Raw genomic sequence first — 17174 nt, 5'->3', positions numbered from 1 at the left:
GGGCTCGCCCCCCCCCACTCTGAGGCAGCCCCACGCTCACCAACAGCCATTTGAGGGCTGCAGTATGCATTCCTTATCCTCCCCGTTAGTTCCGCCACTGGCTCGCCTCTTCCTCTGCACAGGTGAGGCTGCATTGTGCAAGGGTCACGCTACATTCGGCACAGGTGAGGCTGCATTGGGCACAGGTGAGGCTGCATTGGGCACAGGTCAAGCTGCATTGGGCACAGGTGAGGCTGCATTGGGCACAGGTGAGGCAGTATTGTTCACAGGTGAGGCAGTATTGGGCACGTGAAGCAATATTGGGCACAGGTGAGGCTGCATTGGGCACAGGTGAGGCTGCATTGGGCACAGGTGAGGCGGCATTGGTCACAGGTGAGGCGGCATTGGTCACAGGTGAGGCTGCATTGGGCACAGATGAGGCTGTATTGGGTACGGGCAGGCCACATTGGGCACAGGTGAGGCTGCATTGGGCACAGGTGAGGCTGCATTGGGCACTGGACACGCTGCATTGGGCACAGGCAGGTCACGCTGCATTGGGCACAGGTGAGGCTGCATTTGGCACAGGTGGGCAAGGTGAGGCAGTATTGGGCACAGGTGAGGCTGTATTGGGCACGAGCAGGCCACGCTGCATTGGGTTGTGGACATGCTGCATTGGGCACTGGACATGCTGCATTGGGCACAGGTGAGTCTGTATTGGGCACAGGTGAGGCTGCATTGGGCACAAGTGGGCACAGGTGAGGAAGTATTGGGCACAGGTGAGGCTGTATTTGGCATGGGGAGGCCACGCTGCATTGGGAACACACAGGCCACATTGGGCACTGGACATGCTGCATTGGGCACTGGCCACGCTGCATTGGGCGCAGGTGAGGCTGCATTGGGCACTGGACACGCTGCATTGGGCACAAGTGGGCACAGGTGAGGCAGTTTTGGGCACAGGTGAGGCTGTATTGGGCACGGGCAGGCCACGCTGCATTGGGAACACACAGGCCACATTGGGCACTGGTCACGCTGCATTGGGCACAGGTGAGGGTGATTAAAGCGCCAACACCAGGTGTTTGGAGTATCTTTATCTGTTGATTGTTACACTTGTCTGGAATACATATATTGCTATTGTGGTATAGGATCTGGGGCTGTTGTCCTTTCTTTCTTTCTTTCTTTCTTTCTTTCTTTCTTTCTTTCTTTCTTTCTTTCTTTCTTTCTTTCTTTCTTTCTTTCTTTCCTTCCTTCCTTCCTTCCCTCATTCACATCAGACTCGAACCACACCCCCTTTGAGCCACGCCCACTATTTAATTTAAGCCCCGCCATTTTTTTTATGGGGGGCATACAACATTTTGCTATGGGGCCCTGTGATTTCTAGTTACGCCCCTGCATCTTGCATTATATAACAGGGCATCTTCCTGAATGCTCATAGCTCCCTGAAATGCCAGGGGCAATAGTCAGTAGGCAACAGGCTACCTTGCAGTCCCCTCCAAAAGCCCCGTATCCCGGTTGGGTGTGTCGCAGTACCCCAGGAAATGAGGCGGCCTCTATCTAACTTGATACAGCTTTCTTTGAACATGTATGTTACCTTTTTATAACAATAAAAATCCTTTTTTGAGAAAAAAAAAAAAAAACTTGCTACAGCTTCTTATACACTCTGTTGTAAGTTCACAGTGTGCGGTGAAGTCATATCAGTACAGGAGAGGAGCCGGTACAACTGTGCAAGACTGAAGGGAAGGTTGGAATTCAGCTTCAAACTTGAGTCAGCACCAGCTCCCATACTTCTATCTTTACCGGCTCTCTTACACTCTTCTCCAATATCCATCCATAGACTGACAGATACATGGAAGCGGCAGCCAGGTTGTGTAGAAGGAGCTCTAATGAGGCTTCCTGGAAATCTCACTGAATGTTCTTTTTTCTGAACAGATGTCAGATCTGCACTGGGAGCCGTACAGCAGGAGTATGACTGAGTGCTATGAGAGACGATCCTTGTTCTCATCATCTCATGTGCAATGTCAGGTAAATGAGCCCCGTTCCCTGAAATGCTGATACATTTTGTTCTTGCTGTCTAAGGGTGAGGAGTAAAGAGTACTTACGCCAGTATGGAAGACAGCGAGACCATTTCTGCGGTGAGGTGGGCGAGATAGACGATGAGGAAGATGAAGAGGGGCTCTATCATGCGCACCCGCTTGGTAAACCGCGTGATGAAGGCGAGCAGGAAAGCGAATACCAGACCCACCGCCGTCCCTCCGAGACTGACCACGAAGAAGGAGCCTGCAAGAGAAGCAACAGCCGGCTGAGGTTATATATATATGAGGGAACAGCTGATACATGTGATTTTATGGACCTTAAATAATTTTATCTAACTTTCAAAGATTCATTAAAAATAAAGTTTTTTTTTTTCTCTTAAATATATTTTATGATTTAATAAAATAAAATCTCTGACCATCTTCTTTAGAAATTCTACAGTCTCTGACCATCTCCTGTAACATGTCTGCAGTCTCTGACCATCTCCTGTAGAATGTCTGCAGCCTCTGACCATCTCCTGTAGCATGTCTGCAGTCTCTGACCATCTCCTATACTATGTCTGCAGTCTCTGACCATCTCCTATACTATGTCTGCAGTCTCTGGCCATCTCCTGTAGAATGTCTGCAGTCTCTGACCATCTCCTGTAGTATGTCTGCAGTCTCTGACCATCTCCTGTAGAATGTCTGCAGTCTCTGACCATCTCCTGTAGCATGTCTGCAGTCCCTGACTATCTCCTGTAGCATGTCTGCAGTCTCTGACCATCACCTATACTATGTCTGCAGTCACTGGCCATCTCCTGTAAAATGTCTGCAGTCTCTGACCATCTCCTGTAGTATGTCTGCAGTCCCTGACCATCTCCTGTAGAATGTCTGCAGTCTCTGACCATCTCCTGTAGCATGTCTGCAGTCCCTGACTATCTCCTGTAGCATGTCTGCAGTCTCTGACCATCTCCTGTAGCATGTCTGCAGTCTCTGACCATCTCCTGTAGCATGTCTGCAGTCTCTGACCATCTTCTGTATCATGTCTGCAGTCTCTGACCATCTCCTGTACCATGTCTGCAGTCTCTGACCATCTCCTGTAGAAAGTCTGCAGCCTCTAACCATCTCCTGTAGCATGTCTGCAGTCTCTGACTATCTTTTGTGGCAAGCTTGTAGTGTCTGACCATGTCCTGTAAGAATTCTGCAGTCTCTGACCATCTCCTGTAGACAGTTTATAGTCTCTGACCATCTCCTTTAGTATGTCTGCAGTCTCTGACCATCGGCTGTAGAAAGTCCGCAGTCTTTGATAAGCTCCTGTAGTATATTTACACTCTCTAACCATCTGTAGAAAGCCTGTAGTCTCTGACCATCTCCTGTGGTAGGTTTGCAGTCTCTCTGACCATCTCCTGTAGTAGGTTTGCAGTCTCTCTGACCATCTCCTGTAGTATGTTTGCAGTCTCTCTGACCATCTCCTGTAGTATGTTTGCAGTCTCTAACCATATCCTGTAGAACCTTTTTCAGCTATCTCTTCTAGCATGCCCATATTTAGGGGTCTATGTATAAAACGTTCAGTGTGTGGCCCCTCCCCCTGAAGGAGTTGCTGGTGATGATGGGTCCTCTGTTCTGAGATGACCCACTTAACTGCTCAGTCCCCCCCCCAACACACTTAGTCATAGACTAAAATCCGTTTATACCTGTGGGCTTAAGAGCCCTTTCACACTGCCAGCACTCAGGCATCGGTGGTAAAGCGCCACTAGTTTTAGCGGCGCTTTACTGTAGTTTTTGCGGCGCTATTCGGGCACCAGCGGGCTGCTTTTAACCCCTGCTAGCGGCCGAATAAGGGGGTTAAAAGCGACTGCAAATCGCTGCTGCCGAGGGGCTATAGCAAACTTTAATCAGACTACAACCGGGTAACTAGAATTTCTAAATGGCATCCACCAATTCAGAAGAATAGAAAGGGTCCTGGTGTACATCTTGTGCATACAATCCCAATTGCAGGCAGGCGTATGTGTTTCTAGTATGGGGTTACCTCTGGAGGTGGTAGAAAGTACCTGGCACCTAGTAATTAATGTTGGCAGTTCGGTGGGGTCCTTCTTTAGGTGGTGCACTGTCCTTTTAAGAATGTGGGTAGATATTAGGAAATAGGCTGCTAAGTAAGAGCAGTCTCTATTTGGGCTAACATTGTGTGGCAGGCCTTTAGAATGTGTAGTTCAGCTTGCCGCTTCCTGGCAGGCGTCTAATTGGATCCCAATGGCTTGGCGATCAGCAGGTTCCAGAAACCAGGTCCCGGATCCTCACACAGGTCACAGTCTTTCAGCTGCAATCCTGCAGCGACTCTCTCTCTCAAACTCAGTCTCTGAAGGCAGCTCTAGTAGACTCAGATGTAGGCCCATCCTCTCTTCCTGATATGGGTGAACAGGCACAGCAACAGGTCCTCCTAGCTCCTCTCCAGGTGGCCTTGGTCCCTCCGATGTGACTCAGATGTAAGTTCATCATCTCTCCCTGAAATGGGTGAACAGGCACAGCAACAGGTCCTCGCTAGCTTCTCTCCAGATGGTTCTTGTCCCTCGGATGTGAGGCACAGACCCTGAAAGGTCTGTACCCTTCACTCTCCACTCTGGACTGCCGCGATCTTGATCAGTTTGCCCGGGAAAAACAGTGAACTCTCCTCCTCCAGGGGCAGGAATTTGTGGGGATTGAAGTCCGGCAGACATTAGCCTCTATAGACATGCATGCACAGATCCTGCGGGGGAAGGGGGAGGTGAGCAGGGGGGAACGAACCTGCACACAGATCTGCTCTGCTTACTGATCCACCTGCAGCCCACTGCTCCTTCTCTTGTTGGCAGCCTGACACGGGGGGCAGGGGGGAGGAGAACCAGGGAAGCAAGCACACCCTTTCCTGCCACTCACTGCACACACAGCTTCCAGTTCGCTGGGGGGCAAGTGTGTTCGACACAGGGATTAGTCACATGTCTTCCTCAGGGGGATTGTGCCAATCCCCCTGAGGAAGACACGTGACTAATCTCTGTGTCGAACACGCGAAGGGGAGGGGACAGGACGGTCCAGTAGGCAGCAGGTTTGAAAGCCGCGAACGGACAAGATATCTCATCGTTTTTTTTCTTTTATCTGCTAGAGAGTGGTGCGCTTTAGCACCTGGAAGATGTGAGTACCCAGATTGACGTTTTATAAGTAAAATACATTTTTAAATGATAAAACACCATTTACACTTTATTTTTATATATGGACAGAGGAACTTACTGCTGGACATCTCAGGATCCCAAAGAGCTTTGTTCACATCGAACCCAGGGGTGGTTCACAGGCATTTTTTGACCAAACTTAGGTGTGCGGTCAAACACCCGGAGGTGCACAGATTCACACAGGGGGGAGCACAAGTTTGTTGTCACTGTGTCAACTTTGGAGCACCATCACAGGATTTTGCTTTGCCAGCACAATGGACATTTTTTATTTTATTATTTAATTATTGATATTATGCACGTTTTGCACTCATTCGTGCACTTTATTTATACGTGCCATATCACATTGGTTACTTCAGTATAGTGCGGCACTTTTCATCTGTTATTGTTTAATTTTCCAGCACAATGGACATTTTATATAATATATGTTATTATGTTTAACCACTTGCCACCCGCCCACCGCCAAATGACGGCTGGGCAATGCGGCTCTCGTTCTGGGTTGACGTCATATGACGGCCTCCCAGAACGACCGCTCTCGTGCACCCCTGGGAGCGTGCAGCGCGGCGATCGCGCCGTGTTGCTAGGACACGGCGCGACCCTGACCTTTGTAAAGACCCGCGGCCGCAGCCCTTTAACCATGTGATCGGCTGTGTCCAATCACAGCCGGTCACATGTTAACACGGAGGTGCCGGTAATCGGCTCTCCTCGCCTCACACTGACAGAGTGTGAGGAGAGGAGAACCAATCAGCGGCATCTCCTCACAGGGGACATCTAGGGATGTAATCAGGGCACTGATCATCAGTGCCCTGATTACAATTAAGTGCCCACCAGTGCCAGCAATGCCACTGCCAGCAATCAGTGCCAACCAGTGCCCACAATTGGCACCAATCTGTGCCTACAAGTGCCAGCAATCAGTGGCCATCAGTGATGCCAGTCAGTGCTGGCTATCAGTGCCACCCATTAATGCCCATCACTGCTGTCCATCAATGCCACCCATCAATGCATAACAGTGCTGCTTATCTGTGCTGCCTGTCTGTGTCCACCAGTGCCGCCTATCTGTGCCCAATGCCCCCCATCAATGCCGTCTATCAGTGCCACCTTATCAGTGCCTATAAGTTCGCTATATTCATGTCTTATCATCAGTGCCACCTAATCAGTGCCCATCAGTGCAGCCTATCAGTGCCCATCAGTGAAGGAGAAAAATTACTTATTTACAAAATTTACTGACAGAAACTAATGCCGCGTACACACGAGTGGACTTTATGGCAGACTTTGCCCGGCGGATGGGATTTCGTCTGACAATTCGATCGTGTGTGGGCTCCAGCGGACTTTGTTTTCTCAAAAGTTGGACGGACTTAGATTTGAAACATGTTTTAAATCTATCCGCCGAGCTCGAGTCCGGTCGAAAAGTCCGCTCGTCTGTATGCTAGTTCGACGGACAAAAAGCCACGCTAGGGCAGCTATTGGCTACTGGCTATGAACTTCCTTGTTTTAGTCCAGTCGTACGTCGTCACGTATGAATTCGACGGACTTTGGTGGATCGTGTGTAGGCAAGTCCGTTCATTCAGAAAGTCCGTCATAAAGTCCGTTGAAAAGTCCGCCGGGCAAAGTCTGCCGTAAAGTCCGCTCGTGTGTACGCGGCATTAGAAAAACTTTTTTTTTTCAAAAAAAAAAAAAACAGCAGTGATTAAAGACCACCAAAAGAAAGTTCTATTTGTGTAAAGAAAATGATAAAAAATTTGCATGGTTACAGTGTAGCATGACCGCGCAATTGTCATTCAAAGTACGACAGAACTGAAAGCTGAAAAATGGCCCGGGCAGGGAGGGGGTGTTAGTGCCCGGTATTGAGGTGGTTAATATCATGCATGGTTTGCACTAAGATATAACACATATAAAATGCATGAATATCACATTGGTAATCTTAATATAGTGGAGCATTTTATTTGTTTTTATAATATATGCCCCGTTATGCCATTCCCTGAAAACACTGCCATTCATATTACATTAGCAATGACTCACAGGCTTCTTCTTGTCTCAGTAATGACACGGGCTGTCGAGGCGGCAGGATGAAGCAGGATAAATAGAAACTGGCATTTCAATATGGAGATGAGATGGGAACATCAACCGGTTCAATAAAAAAATAAAATGACTGGTGGAGCTTTGAATGTGCTTATGTCCTCATCAGAGTCCTGAATGGCCCCCATGAGACTATTTATTGACAACTGTGCTGAAGATTCAATCCAGCCAATCTTTTATTAACCTTAATTGTCAGTTGCAGGGATTGGATAAAGAGAGACTGCTTAGCATCCGTGTGAGAGATTATCTAGGACACTGCTGGTCAACTTACTTAAGTGGGGCCCCCGACATCACCAAAGGGCCTCAAATAATATCATGTGAATTCAATGCCCCAGAAAGCTGACAAGGGCTGCGCAAAACAGCCAGCAGGAGATGGACAGAGACTACAGGCAATGCTACAAGAGACAGTCAGAGACTGCAGACATACCACATGAGATGGTCAGAGACTGCTGACTTTCTACAGGAGATGTTCAGACTGCAGACATGATACAGGAGATGGTCAGAGACTGCAGACATGATACAAGAGATGGTCAGAGACTGCAGACATGATACAAGAGATGGTCAGAGACTGCAGACATGATACAAGAGATGGTCAGAGACTGCAGACATGACACAGGAGATGGTCAGAGACTGCAGACATGATACAAGAGATGGTCAGAGACTGCAGACATGATACAAGAGATGGTCAGAGACTGCAGACATGACACAGGAGATGGTCAGAGACTCCAGGCTTTATACAGAAGATGGTCAGAGACTGCAAACATGATACAAGAGAAGGTCAGAGACTGCTGACATGGTACAAGAGATGGTCAGAGACTGCAGACATGATAAAAGAGATGGTCAGAGGTTACAGACTTTCTATGGGAGCTGGTCAGAGGCTGTGACATATTACAGCAGAAGGTCAGAGACTGCAAACATACTACAAAAGATAATCAAAAATTGCAAACTTGCTACAGAAGATGGTCAGAGACTGCAAACATGATACAAGAGATGGTCAGAGACTGCAAACATGATACAGGAGATGGTCAGAGACTGCAAACATGATACAGGAGATGGTCAGAGACTGCAAACATGATATAGGAGATGGTCAGAGACTGCAAACATGATACAGGAGATGGTCAGAGACTGCAAACATGATACAGGAGATGGTCAGAGACTGCAAACATGATACAGGAGATAGTCAGAGACTGCAAACATGATACAGGAGATGGTCAGAGACTGCAAACATGATACAGGAGATAGTCAGAGACTACTGACATGGTACAAGAGATGGTCACAAACTGCAGACATATTACAGGACATGTTTAGAGATTGCATAATTTCTACAGGAGATGGTTAGACTGCAGGAATGCTACAATTGATGGTCAGAGACTGCAGGAATGCTACAGGAGATGATCAGAGACTGCAGAATTTCTACGGCAGATGGTCAGAGACTGCAGAATTTCTACAGCAGATGGTCAGAGACTGTAGAATTTCTACAGGAGATGGTCAGAGACTGCAGGAATGCTACAGGAGATGGTCAGAGACTGTAGAATTTCTACAGCAGATGGTCAGAGATTGTAAACATGAGTTGTTGCAGACTGGAGTCAGTCCATAGCTCGGGGACACAATATATGAGACTGTTAGAGATCACTGCTATTACAGACTCTTTACATACCAATGCCTTCTCATTTGTACTCTCTAAAGCCTCCAAACACATTTTGATATTTCTCTCCGCAAAATCCATAATAGAAGAATAGAAATAAAAAACGAAAAATAAAATAACAAAATAGATGGAAAGTACAAAAAAAGTGTGAAAGAAATGAAGAAGACAATTTCATTACCAGAATTAACTCTATAGAGTATTTTTCCTTTACTGGCTTTTGTAAGCAACAAACACAGATGATTATCTTCAGGGGCCCGGAGGGCCACACAATAACTGCCAAAGGGTGGCATATGGCCTCTAGGCTGCTGGTTGGGCCCCAGGGATGTGGCATCTGTAACACTTGGCTGTGTGCTGAGCTCACTGTGTTGGAGGAATCATCTAGAGCAGGCCATGCAGCCTTCTTTGAAGTTCATCACCAGTTTTAACCCATTCCATGCCCCTTATGTGGGTGGGTGCAAAAGACTTAAAGGGAAAGTATACTATGTTTGCAAGAAGAACCAATTTTTAAATAATTTTTGTCTTACTTCTCTTAACCCCTTGGCGTCGGCCGCATACAAATATGCGGCCTCTCTGCGCCTGGTCCTTGCCGCATATTTGCATGAATTGCTGCCAATACAGCTGTGCCAAGAGCACGGCGGTCTCCTGATCTTAAGCTCCGCCCCCCCCAGCGTCATAAACATCTTAAAAGCCAGGAGGCGCCAGTGCGAAAAAGGTTAAAAAGGTGCATTCAGTAACTTTACAAGTCTGAAGTAATATACAGCTCCTTGAAAAAGTATTCACACCCCTTGAAATGTTCCACATTTTGTCATGTTACAACCAAAAACGTAATTGTATTTTATTGGGATTTTATGTGATAGACCAACACAAAGTGGCACATAATTGTGAAGTGGAAGGAAAATGATAAATGATACAAATAAATCTGTGAAAAGTCTGGGGGGCATTAGTATTCAGCCCCCTTTACTCTGATACCCCTAACTAAAATCTAGTGGAACCAATTGTCTTCTGAAGTCACCTAATTAGCAAATTAAAAAAAAAAAAAGCATATTTGTGTGAATTAGTGTGAATACACCTGTGCTAAGAGCGCGTGCCCTGCGCACGCGCAGCTCCGTGTCCATTCTGCAAAGGATTGCGAACAGGCAGATACGTTTAACCTGTTCAGAATTTTGTTTTATTTTTTGCCTTTAATCCCGGAAAACGTGTCTGGCAGGTAAAACTTTGTGACTCACATCCTCCCACATTACTCACCGACGCCTTTCATATAATCCACAGCCTGGACGTTGTGTGGGCCCATTTCAACAAAACAGTTAAACACCTTATACAGAACCTGCAAAAGTGCAAAAAAAAAAAAAAAGTTAAAAATAACTGCAATAAACACGAGACGGAATAAATGTCAGTGAGCACAGAATCTTCACAGGTACAGAACAAGAAATAAGATCATGTATCATATAAACATCAGAAATCACAACTCGGTAATTACAGCTAGGGAAATGATGACATAAGAAACAAAAATTGTGTTGTATAGTCAGTAAGTAAAACGTTCAATCGGGGGCAAACAGCATTGGCGCAGACTGTGCATCTAATCAAGGTCCCAGTGGCGGAACTACCAGGGTCACGTCTGGATGCACTTGCGACCAGACCCTGGCGTTCCGCCACTGTGCGGGGTTGCTGGCCGCAGGGCTCTGAGCTGAGAGCGTCTCTTACTCATACAGCCCAGAGCCTACATTGACAGTTCCCCCTCCCTCCTCCCTCGCATGGATGGAAGAGGAGAGAGCCGATCTGCTCCTTCTCCTCCCGCCCCTCTCCAACTGTGTGTGTACCGCGGGAAGTGTGAAGCTGAGCAGCTGAATTTTATGCATACATTGGTATCGAAACTTGCATAGAAATTTGACTGGACCCTGCTGAACTGGCCAAATTTCAATCCACGTTTGACTGACTTTAGGCATACAAATGTAATTTTTTCTCAGTCAGTTGGTCTAACCTTATCCCTTAACAGTACAAATGATTTTGTCAGGTTATGCAATAAATGAGGACAGTTACGGCAACCATACGGCATGCATGTTCTCCTGTGTATACACATTAAAGAGGAAGTAAACCCTGATGGGTTGTCAAAAGTATTGGGACGCCTGCCTTTGCACGCACATGAATTTTCATGGCATCCCAGTCTTAGTAGGTAGGGTTCAATAGGGAAAGCTGTCCACAAGGTTTAGGAGCGTGTCTATGGGAATGTTTGACCATTCTTCCAGAAGCGCATTTGTGAGGTCAGGCACTAATGTTGGACGAGAAGGCCTGGCTCGCAGTGTCCGCTCTAATTCAAAGGTGTTCTATCGGGTTGAGGTCAGGACTCTGTGCAGGCCAGTCAAGTTCCCCCACCCCAAACTCGCTCATCCATGCCTTTATGGACCTTTCTTTGTACACTGGCCCAAATCATTTGGTGGAGGTCCGGATTATGGTGTGTGGGTTGTTTTTGAGGGGTTGGGCTTGGCCCCTTAGTTCCAGTGAAGGAAACTCTTAAGGCGTCAGCATACCAAGACATTTTGGACAATTTCATGCTCCCAAATTTGTAGGAACCGTTTGGGGATGGCCCAACATGACTGAGCACCAGTGCACAAATCAAGGTCCACAAGGACATGGATGAGTGAGTTTGGGGTGGAGGAACTTGACTGGCCTGCCCCCCCCCCATCACACCTCCCCAGATACCTCTACCCTGATTACACTCCCAGATACCCCCACTCTGATCACACCCCTAGATACCCCCCCCCACCCTGATCACACCTGCCCAGATACCCCCACTCTGATCACACCCCTAGATACCCCCCCCACCCTGATCACACCTGCCCAGATACCCCTACCCTGATTACACCCCTAGATACCCCCCACCCTGATCACACCTTCCAAGATACCCCTACCCTGATTACACCCCTAGATACCCCCCACCCTGATCACACCTTCCCAGATACCCCTACCCTGATTATAACCCCCCCCCCCACTCTGCTCACACCCGTAGATAAACACCACCCTGATCATGACATGGATGAGCGAGTTTGGGGGTGGAGGAACTTGACTGGCCTGCACAGAGTCCTGACCTCAACCCGATAGCACACCTTTAGAATGAATTAGAGTGGAGAATGCAAGCCAGGCCTCCTCGTCCAACATCAGTGCCTGACCTCACAAATGCTCTTCTGGAAGAATGGTCAAACATTCCCATAGACACACGCCTAAACCTTGTGGACAGCCTTCCCAGAAGAGTTGAAGCTGTTATAGCTGCAAAGGGTGGGCCAACTCAATATTGAACCCTACAGACTAAGACTGGGATGCCATTAAAGTTCATGTGCGTGTAAAGGCAGGTGTCCCAATACTTTTGACCATGTAACATATGTCCGTCTTAACTCTGAGCGAGGCCCACTTGCTCCCAGACGATTGCCAAGGCCTGGAAAAGTACAAAATTAAATCAGCAGAATCAAAACACAGAGACCATTACAGTTAATAAAACAAAGATTTGGTATCACGGGAACTGAAATAACTTTCATAAGACCTGGAGTAAACTCTCCTCACAATCTAATAAATCCCTAAAGGAATGTTAAAGCGTATGAAAACCCAAGAAGAAAAATGTTATATGTTGCAGCTTATCAATCCTTAAATCAGTTTTCTTTTTTTTTCAGGCTTTGTTCCCCTCTGTTTCCACCTGGGGGTCCTGATATTATAATTCTCCCTGTCAGCAGCGGCTGGTGGTATATTTTTTTGGGGGGGGGGAGGGGTTGCGGCAATCCATCCGTCACCCACCCCCCTGGCAGTCGGTCGGGTCTCCCGCAACCCCCCTCCCCCTTACCCCATCTAGGGGGTGGGCTTCCTTCTGGGCGGTGGGCGGCGGCTTCACCCTGCGTCTCCTCCTTCCTCAGCCCCGGCGCCCAATAGGATCGCTTCTCCTCTCGAGGCCAAGCTGGTCTCAGGGCCTGCTTCCTGAGCCAGAATTGGCCAGGAGGAGAATCAGGAAGACAATATCAAATATTAATTCGCTAATGTCACACAACCGGGTGGGGTCAGGGGCGCACTGCTCTGCGCCCCGAGCACACCCTTTTTTTACACCAATTGGAGCCTCGGGCTTTATCCATGTGCTTCTAAAAAAAACAAAACCCCTTGGAATCCATGTGTCCGGCGGCCTGCATGCAGATTGGGGGCCGGGCGTATGGATTAGGGGGGCGTTGTCACCCAAGGACAGCATCATTCAGATTACAGAATACCCTCCCTCCCCCAAATCCCTAAAGTTTATGGGGGAGGGGTTCTGTAGACCTCAAAAAAGAGCTGAGAACAATTTAACTGATAGAAGTGCAGCACAGGAAGTTATCCGCTCACAAGGTTTCTGGTAGAATTGACCGACTTTTTTGCAGATGCTTCTTTCATTGACTGCGATGGCTGCTTTCATTAAAATCCAGTCATGAAGGTCCTTGCTAATGCACTTCCTGTTACAGGGTGACAACACTCTGCCCCTGTCTTCCTGTTGTGCTTTTGCGTTGTCACCCTGACACACAGGCTTACGCTAGAGACTGCAAGTGACTGTTTCAGCACACAATAAGCAGACCTTGGTCCACCGTTGTCGCCATCAGTTGCTCCCTGAGATAAAGCATACAGCCATCGAAAAAGTGCCACGAAGTGGCTGCAAAGAGGCTGCAGGAGACCAGAAATTTTTAAATAAAACATGGAGGGTGAAAATGAATAATTTATGAAAATATATGGCAATAGATTGGGATACACAGTACATTAGAATATTGTATGCCATTCAGTTAGGGTTTACAGTGCCTTGGAAAAGTATTCATACCCCTAGAAATTGTTCACATTTTGTCATGTTACAACCAAAAACATAAATGTATTTTATTGGGATTTTATGTGATAGACCAACACAAAGTGGCACATAATTGTGAAGTGGAAGGAAAATGATAAATGGTTTTCAAAAATTTCTACAAATAAATATGTGAAAAGTGTGGCGTGCATTTGTATTCAGCCCCCCTTTACTCTGATACCCCTAACTAAAATCTAGTGGAACCAATTGCCTTCAGAAGTCACCTAATTATTAAATAGAGTCCATCTGTGTGTAATTTAATCTCAGTATACATACAGCTGTTCTGTGAAGCCCTCAGAGGTTTGTTAGTGAACAAACAGCATCATGAAGGCCAAGGAACACACCAGACAGGTCAGGGATAAAGTTGTGGAGAAGTTTAAAGCAGGGTTAGGTTATAAAAAAATATCCCAAGCTTTGAACATCTCACGGAGCTCTGTTCAATCCATCATCGGAAAATGGAAAGAGTATGGCACAACTGCAAAACTACCAAGACATGGCCGTCCACCTAAACTGACCGGCCGGGCAAGGAGAGCATTCATCAGAGAAGAGCCAAGAGGTCCATGGTAACTCTGGAGGAGCTGCAGAGATCCACAGCTCAGGTGGGAGAATCTGTCCACAGGACAACTATTAGTCGTGTTCTCCACAAATCTGACCTTTATGGAAGAGTGACAAGAAGAAAGACATTGGTGAAAGAAAGTCATAAGAAGTCCAGTTTGCAGTTTGCAAGAAGCCATGTGGAGGACACAGCAAACATGTGGAAGAAGGTGCTCTGGTCAGATGAGACCAAAATTGAACATTTTGGCCGAAAAGCAAAACGCTATGTGTGGGGGAAAACTAACACTGCACATCACCCTGAACACACCATCCCCACCGTGAAACATGGTGGTGGCAGCATCATGTGGTGGGGATGCTTTTCTTCAGCAGGGACAGGGAAGCTGGTCAGAGTTGATGGGAAGATGGATGGAGACAAATACAGGGCAATCTTAGAAGAAAACCTGTTAGAGTCTACAAAAGACTTGAGACCGGGGCGGAGGTTCACCTTCCAGCAGAACAACGACCCGAAACATACAGCCAGAGCTACAATGGAATGGTTTAGATCAAAGTATATTCATGTGTTAGAATGGCCCAGTCACAGTCCAGACCTAAATCCAATTGAGAATCTGTGGCAAGACTTGAAAATGGCTGTTCACAGACGCTCTCCATCCAATCTGACAGAGCTTGAGATATTTTGTAAAGAAGAATGGGCAAAAATGTCCCTCTCTAGATGTGCAAAGCTGGTAGAGACATCCCCAAAAAGACTTGCAGCTGTAATTGCAGTGAAAGGCGGTTCTACAAAGTATTGACTCCGGAGGGCGCCATACAAATACACGCCACACTTTTCACATATTTATTTGTAAAAAATGTTGAAAACCATTTATCATTTTCCTTCCACTTCACAATTATGTGCAACTTTGTGTTGGTCTATCACAGAAAATCCCAATAAAATACATTTACGTTTTTGGTTGCAACATGACAAAATGTGGAAAATTTCAGGGGGTATGAAAACAAGGCACTGTACATCTATGTTAAAGGGATTGTAAAGGCAGAAGGTTTTTTTTTATCTTAATAAATTCTATGCATTAGGATAAAAAAACTGTGTGCAGCAGCCCCCCCCCCAATACTTACCTGAGCCAGTCTTTATCCAGCAATGTTGCAGGAGTGTCTAAGCTGCCCAGGACTAACCTCCTCATTGGCTGAGACAGCAGCACGGCGCGATTGGCTCCTGCTGGTGTCAATCAAAATCAGTCAGCCAATCAGGAGACAGAGGGGCGGGGCCGGGGTGGGGCTCCGTGTCTGAATGGACACAGGGAGCTGTGACTCGCCTCGGGTGCCCCCATAGCAAGCTACTTGCTGTGGGGGCACTCAACAGGAGGGCGGGGCCAGGAGCACATAAGAGGGACCTGAGAAGAGGAGGATCCGGGCTGCTCTGTGCAAAATCAACTGCATAGAGCAGTGTAAGTGTAACATGTTATTTTTTTTTATTTTTTAAACAAGACTTTACAATCACTTTAAAGTGGTTGTAAACCCTCACACATACACAGTGATGTGACTGGCCTCAGGTGATACACAGAGATGAAACAAATCTCCTACATGAGTTGTCCCTTTTTATCTGCAGTCTTTTTTCCTCTGCATCAGTTTAGACTTTGGTGAATTTACACAGCATTTCTGAACTTCTGGGGGGGGATCTGATGTCACACAGTGCACAGCTCAGAGGTGAGCTGAGTGTAATCTGAGACCTAAGTGGAGGAAAAGGACACTCCCTTCCCCCCTCTACACCATCTCACAGCTGAGGCTGTCAATCATAGGCCCTCAATCCCTTGGAGTCCCCACAACCTGTCAGAAATGATTTTTGCAGAGGGACAAGACTGCAGACAGAAATCAGTCTGAAAGTGTAATCTGAGACCTGAGTGGAGGGATAGGCCACACCCCCCTCTACAAAGTCTTAAAGGGAAACATGCAAAGCTGAAGATTATCAATCACCTGCTGGAATGGGGGGCAGGACCGTCTCTGGGGATTGCCTGGTGTCAGAATTGACTTGTGCAGATGACGGAGGAGTGAGAGAGCAGACAGAAATCACACTTAGTGCTCTGGATTGAGACAAGTACACACTATAGAGGGATGTGCTTTGTTCATATTTCAGGTCTGAGGTTTACAACCACTTTAATAAAACACGTCTATCCGTCTTTCCCTCGCTGGGCCTCCTTCTGTATCTTTTCTATACTCTCGAAGCTAAAAAGAAACGTTCCCCATACTGCGGCAGCGTGAAGCTTCTCATACATTTCAGGTCAGTCTTCCTGCAGCACTTGGCCTCTGGGGAAACTGGGGTTTAATAATCCACAATAAAGAGCCGCGCACCGTGCCGTGCATGCAGAACTCCGACTTCTAAGGAGCCGCAGAGACTTCCGTCCGTACAATATATATTGGTGCTATCGATCACGGTTTGGCATTCTTGTTTAGTTTTCAGTGACCCCCACAGGACCGCACACTTTACAGCTTGGAAAAAAAAGGAAGTAATTGACATGCAGGATATTGATTAAACACAGGGAGATGTTCAAATGACTGAATGCACCCAATTAAAACATATACCAGGTTTTCCTGTATCCGGAGGGCGGGGGCGGGGCAGGGGGCGGGGGGGGGGTTATAATATCAGTTTGTTTATTTTTAGAACTGTAAATGAGTAAAAATGACAACCGCTCACTTTTTTCTCTTTCTTTCTTTCTTTCTTTCTTTCTTTCTTTCTTTCTTTCTTTCTTTCTTTCTTTCTTTCTTTCTTTCTTTCTTTCTTTACTAAGTTGCAATGTATCCATTTCAATGGGGAACTACACCCTTCACTCCAGCACAGCGGTGTCCTGGAGCTCCCCCCGGTGGCCACTGACACCTCTGGCTGGTTGGTTTCTGGG

General features: G+C 47.0%; 1 protein-coding gene across 1 annotated transcript in view; it reads right to left on the bottom strand.

The window, feature by feature from the left end:
• Nucleotides 1-17174, bottom strand: part of SLC9A5 (solute carrier family 9 member A5) — a 143111-nt gene that overhangs the window by 81157 nt on the left and 44780 nt on the right. The window contains 2 exon segments of the mRNA XM_073605843.1: nucleotides 2076-2253; nucleotides 10146-10224. Of these exon segments, the coding sequence (XP_073461944.1) occupies nucleotides 2076-2253; nucleotides 10146-10224 (257 nt within the window).

Source organism: Aquarana catesbeiana, linkage group LG11 (assembly GCF_042186555.1).
Source record: "Aquarana catesbeiana isolate 2022-GZ linkage group LG11, ASM4218655v1, whole genome shotgun sequence".
NCBI classification, from domain to species: domain Eukaryota; kingdom Metazoa; phylum Chordata; class Amphibia; order Anura; family Ranidae; genus Aquarana; species Aquarana catesbeiana.
The sequence above is the reverse complement of the archived record's forward strand: the minus strand, read 5'-3'. Positions and strand labels throughout refer to the sequence as shown.